Source organism: Larus michahellis, chromosome 6, assembly GCF_964199755.1.
Source record: "Larus michahellis chromosome 6, bLarMic1.1, whole genome shotgun sequence".
NCBI lineage: Eukaryota > Metazoa > Chordata > Aves > Charadriiformes > Laridae > Larus > Larus michahellis.
Window position 1 is genome coordinate 4,681,222 of NC_133901.1, and position 17,305 is coordinate 4,698,526.

The window sequence follows — 17,305 nt, forward strand, 5'->3', positions numbered from 1 at the left end:
TTCATATAAAGGAAATACAATGTCTACGGTTACAGCTGAGCAAAGAAACGGGTGGGGATATGCCTTGCCCTTGTCCTCTCCTTGCAGAGCAAGTCCTGAGTTTGTGAAAACTTAAGTGGAAAAACGCAGAAAGGAAATGAAGTATTGACGTATTTATGAAGTATTTATTATCTGTCAAAACTATATAAAAAGAGCAGCTTTTAAAATACCGATGATATAGCACACATACACGTTTCATCGCTCAAAAATACTGAATTAAGATTCTAAATCAGTCCCCCGTTAACCGCCCACAGAGGGGCGACCAGAAGTGGGCCAGGGCTGGTGGCAGCAGAGGACGAGCGGGGCTCTGCTCCCCGGGGACACGGTGGTTCTCGGCGGAAGCATACTAATACTTTGTCATTAAGAAGCACATGGCTGAAAAGGCACAAAGATCGGTCATCCTATCGCACACAAATAGAGGATGTGCTTTATGTTTCCCCTCCGCGCCGCGGGGCGGGTGGCCAGGCTCAGCGTTCAGCAAGCACCCAAGGGTCCAACAGCCCGGGCAGGAGAGCACCAGGTCCCTGCCCCATCCAGCGTCCAGTCACTATTAAAAAAAGATTCTTCTCAATTAACCCCCAACATCCCCTTTCTGTATTCCTTTATTTGGTTGTTGTTATAAAAGCTACATACAGAAGTCACACGCCACAGCATCTCATCTATTACGTGGGATGGAGGAGGCAAACCCTGCGGAGGTCAGCAGGTAACACCAGTGCTGGTGAGAGCACCTGGAATCACTCAGATGCTTCCCCAGATAACCCAACCCGCGGACTGTGCCATACAGACCTGTGGTCAAGGGATGGATTTCTCTAAAACACCAGATTTATCAATCTCTTTAAACCCGTCCTCTCAAGGAACCCTCTTCGTGCCCACCGACCAGCTAAACCACCACCTCTGCGAGCTGCTCCATCCAGTGCCCACCACCACCTGCGGGGCTTAGGAACCAACCTCCTAAACAAGTCACCTCTGGCTACATGCAAACAGAAAACAGGGATGAAGACAGCTGCAACACATCCCATGTTCAATTAAAAGCACCCATTTATTCCAGTTTTATAGAATTTCGGGCGGGGGGGGGGGTTGTTTCTCAGTTATGGGTATTTTTATTTTTAAAGTTTTCACTGATTACCTTATTGGTGAAACACTGAGGAACTGGAAAAAGTTTTTGTATTTAGGATTTCTCCACTATTGCAAGACATCAGAGACCTTCAAATGTGCATCTATTCTTTCTGTTTTTAAACAATGATTACTCAATTAGTGGCTCATTACACTTCAGGGTGTTTAAAACAAAGGATATTCCACAGAGGTTTTCCTCAAACAGGTGTCTTTCTTCCGACCTCGAGAAGACAAATGAAGATTCACTAAATTGTCGTCTTCTCTGCTATTTTCGCGTCAGTCCTGTAACACACATGATCACACCCCCCCGGACACACCAGAGCCACGGAGCCAAGTGGGGTCCCGGACACAAAGCCGTGGTTCACAGGACATCCAAAACAGGCTCCAGGAGCACAAACTGACCATTCCAAACCTCTCAAAAAGCCATATATTAGAAAAAAAAGCTTTCACAGAGATACATATCACTCTACATAAGCAAAGCCAGCTGTCCCTGCAGAATGGACACATGCCAAAGGAAAGAGCCACTTTTGTATATCCTAAAGAATTTAGAGTTACCAAGTCATGACATCTTACATTTTTAACAACAGCATTCACTCCCTGAACTCAGGAGAATCACACAATTTATAATAAATTAGTCCTTCATATGGTGAATACAAAAGAATCCTATTTACCGGCACACCTTACGTCATAACACTGACTACGTGGCAGAAAGGAAAAAGTGAGCATCAGCCGTTCAACGGGGAGCTGCCCGATCTCGGGCCAAAAAGAGACTTTCACGCTGCCTAAACTTAACGCTGAATTTATTCCATAGCTTCCTAATCACAGTGCAATGTGGGAGCAAGGGAAAATGCATCGCTGTTGTCAAAGTGCTGCCGTACATGGCGGGAATGTATTAACCTTTAAAACATACAGAATGCTCTATCACAGGGGGGGGGGAAAAAAAAAGACATAAGTTTTGTGGAGCAGGGCGGGGTGTGTGATTTCCAAAAACATTGCACACAAAATAAACCTGTCTTTTACAATAACCTCAGATCACCAGAAAAACAGAATCAGCATGAATCCTAATAGTATATTCGCTGGCTGTCACAGTTTCTTCCACAATAGTTCACTGTTATCACAATATTTAAGTTCCACAATTGCACCATGAACACAGCTTTGCCCACAGAAAAGGAAAAAGCAACAGTAATACAGTCAGGTGCTCTTTCGCTTTTGAAGCACATACTTATTTCAGCAATATAAATATTTCCCAGTAAAGCAGGAGTTGAAGTTTTAGCACAAAAAGAGTACCAGGATTTTGAGACTGAACTTAAAAGAGCGTATACAAATAAATGCCTGTGCTCTAGCAGTCAGTGCTGCAGCTCTACCAAAAAAAAAAAAAAAAAAAAAAAAGAGACAATCTTCTGCTACAAATCCTGAATCATTTTTACAAAAGGCTGCTGCTGAGCGCCAAACCAACCTCACTGGCACAAACACGTTAAATGGCTGGGAATACAGAACCAGGAGGTTTCAAGTTGCATTCATTTAAATACACTGTCTGAACAACACATTGAGCATGAAAAAAATTATAAATAAATGGTGTCGTAATTATATTTGTAATGGAAGTTTTTAATGTACTAACCAATATGAAACATTCACTTCAAGTCAAAGGAATAGCCGGCGTTATTCCTCTGTTAATTGCCACGTGGACCAATTTCTTACCACACAGCATGTTGGCCATAAATCTTAACAAGCAGTTTTAAATTGCAGCTATTATTGCTCATCGAGACCGAATAATCCTGGATGGTGTTCAGGGAAGCTTCTGTAGCGTCTATCTCAAGCAGCTATTAATTCCTCATTTCCATGGGGATGAAATTTCAAGCAACAACCACCACCAACTGCACTGCTGAAATGGGGGGGCCACAGAAAAGACGCGAAGAAGAGTGCAAGATGGGAAATTTCAAGTATTTCAAAAACTCTTCCCTGTGGGAGCGGTGCAGCACCGGAGCGGTGTGCCCAGGGAGCAACCTCCACCTCCGTGAGCTTCGCAACTCAGGAGGGTGATGGACAACCCCATCCACCTCTGACACTGCCCCTGCCTGCAGGAGAAGGTTGGATAAGGTGACCTCCAGGGGTCCTTTCTAATCCAAATTTTACTAAAAAGCACAGTTATCCTTGAGCAGTATGATTCTAGCATTTGACGCAGTCTTTCTTGAGTAGATTTGAAGTTCTCAGCCAAAATCCAGGGGCAATTCACCAGCTACGTAAGTATTAAACTGACTTTTACCCCACCATTACTATTACTTTTTTAGGAAAGGCTTTTGAATGAATAACGCCCTGAGATTGCTGCTTAATGGCATAAGACCTGGAAAGAATGAGGGAGGCAACACCACGAACCTCCCTTCTCAAAAAAAAAAAATAAGATAATGGCATAAGCTCAAAAAAAGTCACTGAAAACAGTATTAGCAGTACAGCTATGCGAAGTTTATTCCCTTTAAATTTTGATTTAACCTTCCTGTATTTACTGTCGACAGTGTTATACCTAGGGAAATACCTGCTTCACTTCAAAGTCGTATTTGCTGCCAGCTAGAAACCCCCTTCACAGCACTTAATACACAATCTGAAAGGTCTTTTGTCGCTTCTCCCTTCAGACCTGTTAAAAGATTTTGTGGGGGCTCTCTCATAAAAACCACAAGCGCTGTTTATCATATTTGCACACTTTTACTGAGAGGTAAAACAGCAGTCAAAAGACTATTTACGTGCTTTTATTCAATACTGCATAATTAACTTGCTCTGCTTCTAAAGAAGCAATTTAAAACTCCGCTCCAACCCAAGCTGGCTTCTCCCAGCCCTCTGCAACGTCTCTCATTTTCTGTGGAGACAGATTTTTCTCTCTGCTCATTTCCTATCCCTCCCGCTGCCTGTATGAAAACAAAACGGTTTTTCCATAGATATCCACCTAATTTGTTACTATAGTCTAACTTGGGATCTCTCATTTGTATTTACTACGTGGTTCTAAGGCAATATGCTTATATACAAAATAAAAAACGCTGATAAATAATTGAGCAGAGAGAGAAATCTCCTGGATTTCCAAGAAATTCATGACTCATTCCGAGATATTAAAGTCCTGTAACACGTACAGCAGCCACGTCTGCAACTTCTCACTCTTAAGTGCTTCACTGTATTTCCAGAACTGCGTATCACGTTTTTGTAGAGACGAGAGCACCAGTTTTCCATCATGCAAGCAATGCCCGTCCGCACGCTGGTGTATACCCTCTTACCTTGGATGCACTGCAGGGTTCCATCCTCAGCCCTTATTGTAAAGGTTTCACCTGGATTAACTTGAACCAAAAAGACCTGCGGGAAGAAAAAAAAAAACAAAACAAACACATTTCTTTCACTGTCAACTTCAAAAATGACATTTCCCCAACCCAACAATTGTGTTATCCCTACTTTGGAAGGGGTATGAGGGGCAGGGAGGGAACAGACTGGTACATCTTTGGGTACCAGTAGGGCCCAAGAACCAGCAGAGATTCAAAGCCTGCCTACTTTCAGAGCTGAAATAAAGATGTAACTGCGTTGTGGGCAGGTGAGAATTATGGCTTTGGGTTCCACCACGGGACTCTTGACAGCGTGTTTAGCTTGGCCAAACGCTGAGAGCTGAGGACATAAATCTTCAGCCCACTGGCACACGAGAGCAGACGGCACACAACCAACTCCAGCACACAGCACCAAGCCGTACTGGGATTTCAAGCTCACAGGAATAAAAGGTTTTTTTGCAGTGTGAGGGAAGTTGACCCATTGAATTTTAAAAAATTTGCCCTTCAGTCCTACACATAACAGATGTCAGTTAAGCAACATCTGTAGACACACACACGCAGCTCAATAGCTGCACACAGGACCAGTAATAAACTCTTGATTTAGTAACAAATATCGTACTTTTTTTAAAATAATCAAAATATCACCCCAGTCTCCCATTGCTCAAATCTGCAGACGATGGGAATGCCACAAAGACCAAAAAGCACCACAAAGCATCCCAGTTCAGGGTACGCCATACTCATCTTTATTCGTTTTCAGGTGTCTAAAATCATGGTTTTAAAACTTATGATTTAAATTATTTCTTTAATGGCAAGTTTCACTGGGAACTAGTGATCATTTATCCCATGCTCTTGCTGCTTGTGAAACTTTCACTCAAAAATTTTAAACACACTTCTGCTAACTTTGCATTGTCAGAAGTTCAACCAAAATCTGAATTAATCTTAGTATAAATTGAAAATTTGGATTTATATCTTCTTGTGAAAACTCTCTCTAAATTTAGGTCTGTTCTTTATATTCTGGGACACCTGCATGCAGAATTTAATCACTCAATCTGGAAAGACCGAATTTGAATTAGTGTTGTGTTTCTGAATTCCTCAAGCTAAATGCATAAGATAATTATTGCCTAGATGACCTTTTGAATTACAGTAATCCTACAGAAACCCATTATTCCAGCAACATTTTTAAAGCACAAGCTGGGAATCAGAAAAACGACATATGAAAGCCATTATTTTGTCTGCAACAATAATTTCTCGGGGAGCACTGATCAGGATGGATCTGATCCAGCACAGACAGCACAATAAATGGTTCAGGAAAGACAAGAGGCACAAAGCCATTGCCATCCCTAATCTCCCAACAATCGACATTTAAGTGACCGTATTTAAGTGCTCCTTTGCTATGAATGGGCGTGGATTATCCACAACAGGATACGGGCATCAAATCAAAAGCAGCGCGGAGCAAAGCCGTGTCATTCAGCTTAAAAAGCAAACCAGAAACCTGAACACAAAGAGGCAAAGAATCATAAAAATATTTCATTAGCTCACTTGCATTATACGTCTAAACCGACGGCTCTAAAGCTGGTTACCTATTAACATGCTTGACTAAGGCAAACCAGATGCTCTAGCACACCATCACACCTTTGGAAGGACTTGGTCCAACTCCTCCAAATACATTCTCAAACTAGATTGACAGCTCCTATACGAAAAACTTTATCTTTTCCCTAAAGCAGGGACTTGACTTTAATGGCAGATATAAGACTGATCATGGGAGAGGGATTCCTCTTACTCCACGAGGCATGTGCCTACCCCAGAGTTATCAGCCAAGAACTGCATTGGAATAAAGTACTGTAGCTGCCTTTGCCTGAAATGTAAAAAAAAAAAGAGAACAAAAATTAAGTTATTAAGATCTTAAAATACATTCTTCTGCACTGATGCTCAAATTAGACACCTTTGAAGCAGAAGAAAACACTTGTTGGGGAAGGGCAGCTCTATCAAGAGCAAAGGCGAATAGCCGAGGCGTGAGTGATGTGGGTCAACGCTGGACGCAAAGGGAGGACGGTCAGGACATGGGCACATATACCCAAGGTGGTCTCGGACCCAGCAGCAGCCATCAGGATGCTCCTGGGGCAAGACCCTCTGCTTAGCCCCCACCGCAGGCTGGAAGCCAGCCCCAGCCTCTCCTCTCCACCCAAAGCTGGGGTAACTGCGGTTTGTCCCCATAACCCACCCCAGCACCCAAACCCCCCTGCACTCACCCCATGTCGCACATAACCCCCTGAGAGCTTGCAATTCCAAAGCAGCGACTAACGAGCTGCAGAGTTGAGCTCAAACCATTAAAGCCAGCCCACATCGAGTACTAGATACTGGGCATTTTCCAGCCAACGTCCCCGATTTGTCCCAATTGCCTGGGACAAATAATGTCAAGGCACATTGCGACTTCTTTTGTTTAGACACACTATGTCAAACTAATTCAAAGATTTATTTTTCCCATGTCCTCCTAAACTGCAAAACCATATCCTGCAGCCTGGAACACAGCTTTTCTGCTTCTTTTCTACATGAGGGATCTTCACGAGAACGCTTTGTTGCCGAAACTTTTAATTAAAATCCGAGGAAAGCAATAAAAAAAAGTGTAAAGATAATGTCTTTATTTTAATGAAAACAAACACAGACAATCTCTAATTGCCCTATGTATCTTCCAATATTCATCACCCCGAGTACGCACGTTGATGAGGTGGCGGCAGGACGAGAGTTTGAAGAGTCGCTCTGAGGGATGCCGCTGCCCTGCAGCATCACAAGGACGCGCTCCCAGGACACTGCAGCCCCGTTTTGGTCCCAGGACACTCACTCCAGCCCTGTTTCGGTCCCCTGGCCTTCTCACGTCCAAAAAGCTGAAGCTTGTGACGGCTGCGAGTAGGGTGTCAGCAGCACAATCTCAAAGGCTTTTCCTTTTCCCTAAAAACTACTCGGATGTTTGCTTTAGCAGTTTAATCCAGCCTGTGCTGAAGCCCAGCCTTACCTGCTGCATCCTCAGAGAAAGCTTGCTCTCTCCATAGCGCACTTTTTTGGCATTTATTTTGCCTTTAAGAACATTATTATATCTTACTTAAACAACCATGTTTGTTAAGACTGATTAATGTTACTAAGTTGCATAGTTACTATAAATATTTGTAATCACACACACACACCCATTTGGCAATAATTGCTCTGTGTCCAGACTGAGTGTTCATGACAAGCCAAACAAATGTCATGAGTGTCCCCCTTGTTGCTATTATCCGACTCTCGTATCTATGTGGAGCAGGGGAAGAGGCTAACGAACCTGCCAGCAAAGTCTAACACAGGCTTAAAGCTCGGGTTCAGGAATATAAAAATATATATATTTTGGGTAACAGTCTCATACAAAGACAGAAAATGCTGCCTGATAAGGACCAAGGGCATGTGCTATTGCTGTTATCCATTTCCTATAGTATCATTTTACTCACACAAGTGCTTTATTAAGTAATAAGAAAACTCATGTTCAAAACAGTTTGTCACCTCGTAACTGCTTTGCCGCAGGTCACCTGTGAGCGCCGAGGCAGCAGCAGGAGGAAGATGTTCACCTGCATCCATGTCATGCAATGCAATCCAGCCCTCGCTTTAAAATACTTCCACTTTATAAGCACCTTTTCCTTGCTAAGGCCAATCAGCCACTTGCCCTGCTTTGGAGTATTAAAGCCCTGCCGTAAGTGTTTTCTGATTTGGTGAATTTTCCTTCCCTGTTTAGATACCCCAGGCTCCATACACCGGGGCGGGGGGGGGGGGAGGCTCAGCATCATAGGCACCATCTGGGATCCAGCCACAGGTTCCTCACAAATGCTTTAAATTATTAACATCTACTGTATTTACAATCTCTACAGTGCATAAGTTTTGGAGTATATTGCATCTTTGGGAAAAAAAAAACAAGAACAAAACAAAACCAAAAAAAGACACCACCAAAACCCAGAATAATCACTTGACTCCTTTCTCGATTCTACTTTATAAGTCTGTGCCCCAGATCCTGATGATTTTCCATCTCCATCCCATCCCGCAGGAAGGACCAAAAGAGTTCCCACCATTCTGTGTGCAATATTCTTCCCAGGAAGGCATTCCTCCTCACCACACAGGCGTAGGGAGGATAAATACTTCCAACCTCTCTTCAGTAAGAAAAATCAGGGAATATGCTACCTCTTAAACAATAGAACAGCGCCTTTTAAAAATTAATACTTTGCTCATAGTGTTCTGGGCTTAAGTATCCTTTTTTCCATAGGCCAGAAAATAGAGGCAATTCCATCACAGAATCATAGAATTGTGCGGGTCGGAAGGGACCTTAAAGATCATCTAGTTCCACCCCCCTGCCCTGGGCAGGGACACCTCCCACCAGCCCAGGTTGCTCCAAGCCCCGTCCAGCCTGGCCTTGAACCCCTCCAGGGATGGGGCAGCCACAGCTTCTCTGGGCAACCTGGGCCAGGGGCTCACCGCCCTCATGGTGAAGAACTTCTTCCTAACGTCCAATCTGAATCGACCCATCTCTAGTTTTAATCCATTCCCTCTAGTCCTACCATTAGCCGACACCCTAAAAAGTCCCTCCCCAGCTTTCTTGTAGGCCCCCTTAAGATACTGGTAGGCCACTATAAGGTCTCCTGGGAGCCTTCTTTTCTCCAGACTGAACACCAACTCTCTCAGTCTGTCCTCGTAGGAGAGGTGCTCCAGCCCTCTGATCATCCTCGTGGCCCTTCCCTGGACACGTTCCAGCACGTCCATATCTTTCTTGCAGTAGGGGCTCCAGAATTGGACGCAGTACTCCAGTTACTTTCAGTAACAGTCAGTTACGGTGAGTGCTATTGCTAGCGAAGCCCACAAGTGACACATCCTGAACCCCCTGATTTGTCCCAAGTTAAACATTCTCCCAAGCAAGCAGTAAAAAAAAAATAAAAATAACCAAAAAGATTATCAGTATATCTGTGTAACAAATTGCTCTGATAAGAAATCTTAAGACCCGTGAAGTTTTTGCAAATTGTGTGTTTCATTGTATTCATAAAGGAACATATTTGTGAGAACAGCTTCAGAGTTTGCCCACCAACATCCTTCAATTAAAATGCCTTCAAAAAAAAACTCATTCTAGAAACTTCCTAGATATCAAATGCTGCCTATGAGTTAACTTTGCTAGTGTTACTTGACTGCCATCTGCTCTAGTTTAAATGCCTTCTCTAAGACTACTGATTCTGCTTTAAAATTCAGTATATTTAAACAGAAGGAAATTTAATCATCCGTTATCTGATAGTCTTTTATGGACTGATGCTTCTCAGCTCAGGTATCTTAGATATGTACCAGCTATAAAGCTTTTTCTTCTTGAAACAAGCCCCACATGTGCAACTATCCCCCCCCCTCCACTAAAAGGACATTTATACCAGCATCTATAGAAAAAAAGGCAAGAAAGCATGAAGAAGTAACTCTAAATTTCGGCACAAAGTTCATTCGCTCAGCTCGGCTGCTGTTCAGGTGCAGTATAAACCCCAGCCAGCTCAACGCTTTCAAACTCTTCCAAGGTGCACAGATTTATTGTGCTACAGGAAGGTACCAAACCTTGTTCCTCATTCAGACATCCTCTCGTCTCCCTTATTCAAAGTGTGTGACCCTAAAAGACAAGAACGAGCAGACGCAGTGCCTGGGCTCCAGCCAAATACTGAAAAAACAGGATTTGGTAAACACGCTTTTACAAAGGGCAGGCAAGCAGAAAAGTTCCTACACCGTCGCAGGTGCAGCAGGCAAACCACACCAAAATAAAACTTCCCAAATTAAATTGCTCAGCTCTCTGTACAGACATCCTATGGCACAGCTAGCTGCCCTTCCACTTCATTCTCCAAGCTTTTTAGAGCTTGCTGTGGAGTACCTACAGGAAACCACGGAAATTCTTGGACCAAAAGGTTAATTATCACTCCCTGAATCCCCACAGGAGTTACAAGTGGATTAGAAGCAGAAACAGAGTAAGCAGCAGCTCTGGAAGGGGCATGAAAGCATTAAATACAGTCAGCAGTAGTGGAAATTAAGTGTGGGAAACTTTAAAAGAAAAACAACAAAAAAAAAAGAAGCCAGTGCTAGAAATGCCATTTTGGGTAGTCTGGAAAAGAGGGATTACTGTCAAGCTGGCAGAGCCATTCCTAGCTCTGCCCTGTGGAGCTCTGCAGCACTTATCCCCAGGAAGATAAAACAATTAAATGTTCCTATGCAATTGTCCGACAATACAGGAGTGTTTACTGGCAGAATTGCCTTGTGCATCGCCCTCCAGCTGGCTGCTGGCAAAAGCGAAGGTGTTTTACCAGCTCCACTCCGCTCTTTTCTACATGTATAAGGACTTTTGAGAAAAAGCTTTTATCTGAGGCTGAGCATCCTCAGGTACAGCTTCTAGCACAGCTCTGCCACGGCTGAGGCTTCACATGCCCAGGAACACATAAGGGTGGGCAACAGCAAGTGCCCCCAGAGCATCTCATCACAGGCTCCAAAGCACGAGGGACCGATCTGCGCCTGGCCAGGCTGCAGTCTGGAGAACCCCACGCGCCTCGTCTCTCACCAGCCGAGCTGTGACGCTTTCTTACTGCTAGCTTCTAATAGAGACTGTAATTACACCCTGGAAAAGCACATCTCCTTATAAAACTAGCACCTGTTTATGGAGTAATAGGAATCACCTTTATTAAGGAAGTCATTCTTACACGAATCAAATCTGAAGGCTGTTCCTGCCTGACAAGTAACTGAGATAAATCTCTTTCAACAAATATGTAAACTCTGCTTCTACAATACATAAGAAACCACGTTAAGAGTAATTAACGTAGTCCACTTGCTACTACTATATGCAAAGAGCAAGCGTTTATTCCAATTTCATTGCATTTTAGAACTGTACTTTTAAAAAGTGAAGACATCAACTAAAGCTTCAGGAAGAAGATGAAAACAGTAAAGCATAAATGCAGCTAAGCTTTGCAACATACGAGGGCACATCCAGACTAGAGGCCAAAATATCTCACAGAAAACTGGCATTCCAACTAGAAGTACTTAGAGATAAGGCGATGAGGTCTACAAGCATCACCCAACAAACATCTGTGCAGAAAAGGAACCTGGCCCAGAACCGGTCCCCTGAGTCATATTTGCATAGCACGGCAAAAGCAAGAAGAAACGCACTTCCCACTACGTCGGTAATTTTTTTTACTCCAAAACATTAGATGAGAAGCTACTTTAAAGGCAGTGGAGGCATCCGCCAAGCAAAGCTCCCGAATCATCACTGATGGGGAAATTCAAAGACCGGACTTTGAGCCCCATCTCAAAGGAGGGCTCCAAAGACTTCATTTACTCTTTCTGTAATACAGAAGGACCCACTGAACAGTCTAACCTGACAAATGGTTTCCAGCAAGGAGGAAAAGGCATATTTAAGGAACAATTATCCTATCCGATATCAATAAGATAGTTCCTTCACTTAAGCATATTAATATAGGATTCGACTACAGAGCCATTAAAAGCTTGCTTTTATATTTTTTCAAGTTGAAGCACACTGTGGAGAAATGACTTTAAAAAAAAAAATAATCATGGCATTGAAAATCTGTATCGTCCTGAGAACCCAGATAAGCAGAAGCTTGGAAGAAAAGCTGAAATTATTCTTCCTCTCGAGTTTGGTATAGCTCAAAACACAGCTTGGAGGGAGGAACAAATGACCAAGGGAATGAGAAGTAACAGAATGACATTTTAGATTAATTCATGAAGCACTGTGTATTGCTACCTTAGTTAAAATACTTTGCAGAAATGTCTCAAATCAGGAGGGAACGAAATTGAGTAACACAGAAAAATTGCTACGGTAGATGTTCTACAGAGAGAAACATTAACCCAAGATGACAGGTTCCGGAATCTACCGACTATCAGCCTGAACCTCCAGGCTGTATCCTGACAGGAAGGCATCGCTGTGGTCTTCTAATCATTCTACCTGCTTCTGATCAAGCTTATTAGAGAGTATCTCCCAGAAAAATACGAAAGCAACAATAAACTTGCTTTCCTTCAAAAGGCCACTCAAAATTCACTTCTGCTCCTCTGACGCTTATAACGAAGCACAGGGTAATACACAGGACTGCCAGGATCAGCACACTTAGGTGAGCAAAGAATAGCAGGCACCACAGGACTCTTGTATTCAATTCTCCATTTCCTTCCCTTCCTCCTTTTTTTTTTTTTCCCAATCTCAGCACTTTTGGTTTAAGTTTTTAAACCTTATCACAGATACTAGCAAGATACCTGGACAACAGCTAGCACAAGCAAATCACAAGACTAACTTTGTGCAAAGCTCTCAGATATGTGGCAGTTATAGTCATTATTTCAATCCCATTATCTTAACTTCAATGAACACACATGCAAATAATCACATTAAATTTAATCATACATTTAAAGCATTGCTTATAATGTCTTTCCAGCATAAAGGCAGATTGCTACCTTCCAGGAAATACTCTGTCCTCTCTATTCTTGCAGAAAGCCATCTTCCCCATCTTCAAAATCCCTTGGTGGCCCAGAAATACTTTCTTTAGACCAGCTGTTTCCTGCAAAGCTCACTGACCTGCTGTGATCCATCGCCATTCACGATGTGAGGCATCATGGCTACCTCCCCGTTCAGCAACGGCGGCAGCTCCAGCGGAATTTGGTCGGTCATCATCATTGTGACGTACATTCATGGAGAATTTTCCTCAACGGGCTTCCTGCAAGAGAAGCACCAGTTAAAGACCCTGGAAAACCCACTTGTACTTTAGAAAGTCACCGGCATCCGTGTGGATTTTGCCGTTAAGGTGGCAACCTAAGCAGGACACCTGCTTTTGAAACAGGATGCACATGGGAACTCCATGCACTGAACAGAGGTTTTAATTGTTAGATCAAGAGCATGGGAAGTCAAGTTTCCATGCAAGGCTTCCAAAAACCAACTGGCCAGATTTCCACTCCTTCCCACGATTACAACCCCCAGCCCTCACCGCACAACCGAAAGGGGCAACTTCTGTGATGCTTCAAGTGAGATTTGCTCCCTTCCTAAAATTCATCATCCTGCTTGCTACCACAGCTCTTAGAACTACATCATCCGTGTGTTTAACATGTCACATCGGTTTCACTCAATATCCACAGTTCAGAGCCAAACACCTTTATTTTCTTTCTATGGCCCTGCCACCTGTAACGCAACGAGAAGGCGCCTGACTTCCGCTTCATCATGATCCGAAGGAGAAAGTCTTCTGCTGGAGCAGCAGGGACAGCACATCCCCACACTCTGAACGCCTTGTGCCATACAGAGGACAACAGAAGATGATCTCACTTGAGGATTTGTGAAGAATCACACATCACTTCCAGCACAGCCTCCCCCTTCACAGCTAATTGATGTGATATGTAAGCATCACTAAAACCACAGGGAGACTGCTTTGTAAAAACAAGTCTTAATTCAGCATTAAGGGTACCGCCACACTGTTTTATGGGGCAATAATCCAGTTCTTTAGTGAATAAAATGGATGGCCTAACCACATTGCTTATCTGGACTCCTGCACAAGAACTCCTAAGCAAAGCAACCTTACAAGTCCAGCAGCCTCCTTAGTACCTCTCATGCCGGAGAATCCCAAAGCCCTCCCACATAATTTCACATACATCAAAAATTCAAGTCAGAAAAAAAATTTGCAGTATCAGACAGGTAATCAGCTGGCACAAGACCACCAGAGCATAGAGAGGGGAATTTTTGGCAAAGAGCAACAGGAAAACCCCTGCTCATAAGGAAAGAGTTGTGAGATCTAGCATTGACACGGAGCACTTGGTTACAGAGCCATAAACCAGGAGTTTAACTCATCTGCTGCGGAGGGGACAAAGCGCTGGGCCATCCTCACCAGGGTTGGAGCATGCGGTTCTATGGATACTGCATGCTGCCAACCTAAGACCCCCATACTTGCTCTGCCCTCAGGTGCTGCTCGGCTTTACATTTAGATATTTATTTTTTTTCTTTTCAGTTTAACAGCTAAACCAATAGTTCGGTTGAAATACACTCTCTTCATTTTCATCAACCTCTTCCAGAGCTCATTGCAACTCCATCACCTGCAGAGCGACTTGATGATCAGGAACATCCACCTGAGCAGGAGCTGGTGCTCCAGCTCCTGAAGAGGACCACTTGTGTGATTTAGAGGTGATGGAGGTGCCCACACAGCCTGAATCACATCTATCCTTGCATTCTTATCACACAGGCCTCTCACATCTAAGTAGCAGAGGAAGACTAAAAGCATATTTGTTTTTCAGATGTGCAAACTTAGCCCTCTTACCTCCAGCCACACATCTCAAGACCAGCGTTTTAATTTAACTCGGTTACAAATTTAGCACGACTCTCACAGCTCTTTCCGATGTTCTCATCCGCGTGAAAACACCACTTTTCTAATCCTCACTTCACTGAGATATAAACAGAGGTATTCTATTTTCACCCACCTTTAAAATTAACTCCCTCCTTTTATTTGAGACTCAATTACAGGACAGAAGTTCGCAGAAAGCTTGAGACACAGTTGGCGAGAGGATGGTGCACCCACAGATGGGTTTCAAGTCCCATCTCCTGCCGGCATCAACTGCTTTGTCCCAGAGCAAGGCAGTGTTTTAGTCCTACTGTCACCTCCACCCTGCAGTACATACACCCATGGAGTAAGGACACTGGCTAAACACCCATGGTCCACAGGACCAAGCTCTCTGACCCAGCACAGGTCCATTGGTGACCAAGGTCTCCCTGGCTTAGTCATTCAAAGCTCGGACCCAACCGTTACACAGGCCACAGAAATCCGTCCAACAGACCAGAAGCTTTGCTCAACGCATTTTCCCCCTGAAGTTTTGCAATATTTGGAGCTCCTTCCTAAACCTTTTGCTTCTCATTACTTCATAGTCTCAGGTTTTAATTTTGAGAAAGATCCAAGTCCACAACCCATATTCACAGGTATTGGGTTTTGGGGGTGGAGGAGAAGGAGTGGGGTAGTGGGATTTGGATTTTTTGAGGTTTTGTTTGCTTAAAATGATTTTTTAACCATTTCTTAAATGCTTGTGATTAACAAAAGGACTGAAAAAACCTAATACTGAACAACCACGAGAACATCGGAGTTCGCAGCCTTCAACGGAAACAGATCCATTTAGTCAATGGTCAGTTGCACCTCGAACTACATTGGTTATACACGTTGTTATCTTTCTATAGTTTTTGTGCGTATACAGATATATATCAATATGTAAATACGGTTATTTTAAAAGAACACAACATTCATAGGAACTATTTTAAACCTATGTAAAACAATATCCCCTCCCCCAAATAAATGACACATTCATCTAGTCTGAATCTGAAAGCCCCAGCTTTAATGGAGTTTAAGCGTCACGCCGATGCTATTTTCTTAAGGAAAAAAGCCAGACTGTAGCTTGAAGCTACATATTTTCCTAATAATATTTCCATTCCAGGCACAACCACCAATATGTTGAAATTTATTTGCTACATGTCATTATTTAAAGTTTTACAGCTGCATTCCTTTTGCTTTATTAATGGTTTGTCACTACAGCCATGTCTACACTTGCCTCACTTTAAAGGGGGGATGGGGGGGAAGGAAAAGAAATAAAAAGGGCTTCCTTTATTTGTCAGGTCTGGTACGACCCCGCCAGAGGTAACGCCAGCAACTGCACTGGCTACAAAGCACAGCTGGCCACAGGCATTTTGGTTTTAGCAGTATTTCACATAGATGTACGCCATACACGGTTAGATGAGACGGGGTTAAAACACCTACCATGGGACTGGCAGACTTCACACTAAAGCCAAAACTTTTGGAAACTGCCTTCACAGACCTTTTCTTTTTTTTTTTTTTTAAAGCTTATTTGCTCATCATCCATCCTACTTAAAAACAGATTTATTCGCCGCGCGTTCACACCCCTCCTGAAACCTAGCGCTCCCCCTACCTCAGGGGATGCTCACATAAGCATATTTGATTAGTACAAAGCAGGTGAGGCCTGAACACAAGCACTTTCTTTTTCCTGTAAATTCAGGAACATCAATGGAAGAAAACACCAGACAAGGGCTCAAAGAGCCAGGTCATATTTCAGGATATGAGAACTCTTCCTTAGCTAAAATATGAACTGCCAAATACTAACCCACAGCTTTTTTTTCAGGTACTAACTCGAATTTGGGGTTTTGTCTAGAAAGCTGACTATATTTAAATTTAAAAAAAAAAAAAAAATATTTCCTGTGCGTCTGCATTCCCTGGGTTTGGCTGGGATGGTCCACGGCAAGGCCAACATGGAGAGAGGCTGCATCTCCCTGTCTAGCTGCCTCCAGGAATACGGGAAATCACAGCTTCCCATCTTGCTGTAGAGCAAGGAAGAAGAAATAACCATCCAAGTTTGATGTTTCTCTCCCCAAACCAAACTTCCAAACCTTTTGATGTTTTCAAGTTACTGTTACAAACCTGATTTTCAATTCGGTGCTGCAGCCTTCTGCTGATCACCGAGATGACTCTGTTTCCTTAAATTAATTCAATATGTGAATTAGTAATACATAAATTAATTGCACATGGCACTGGTTATAAAATTAAAGCACACAGAAGAACAAAACGTAACTATCTAAAAACCAATGTCCATGTATGGTGAATTAATATGACCCAACGGGTTACATCAGAGTTGTTCTGAAATTCCAAAAGCGGCGTGAACCACATCAAGATACCCGAGTCCTACTTTTCCTAGAAAGTTTTACCCATGCTATTAAATGGGGCTATAAGCCAAGAACATTTTTCTTTGTGATTTTTTTTCCACCTTTTGTCTTTTACGAAGCCGAAGAACCTTTTCCAGCTACAGCAGGCAAA

The 17,305-nt window shown here is 43.1% G+C and overlaps 1 protein-coding gene across 1 annotated transcript in view; it reads right to left on the bottom strand.

Moving 5' to 3' along the window:
- The window catches only part of FNDC3B (fibronectin type III domain containing 3B), a 213,828-nt gene that overhangs the window by 161,215 nt on the left and 35,308 nt on the right, over positions 1 to 17,305 (bottom strand). Inside the window, exons 2-3 of the mRNA XM_074590212.1 lie at positions 13,039 to 13,177; positions 4,410 to 4,485 (exon numbers count right to left, since the gene is read on the bottom strand). Of these exons, the coding sequence (XP_074446313.1) occupies positions 4,410 to 4,485; positions 13,039 to 13,149 (187 nt within the window). The 5' untranslated portion in view covers positions 13,150 to 13,177. The remainder of the gene's footprint in view (positions 1 to 4,409; positions 4,486 to 13,038; positions 13,178 to 17,305) is intronic.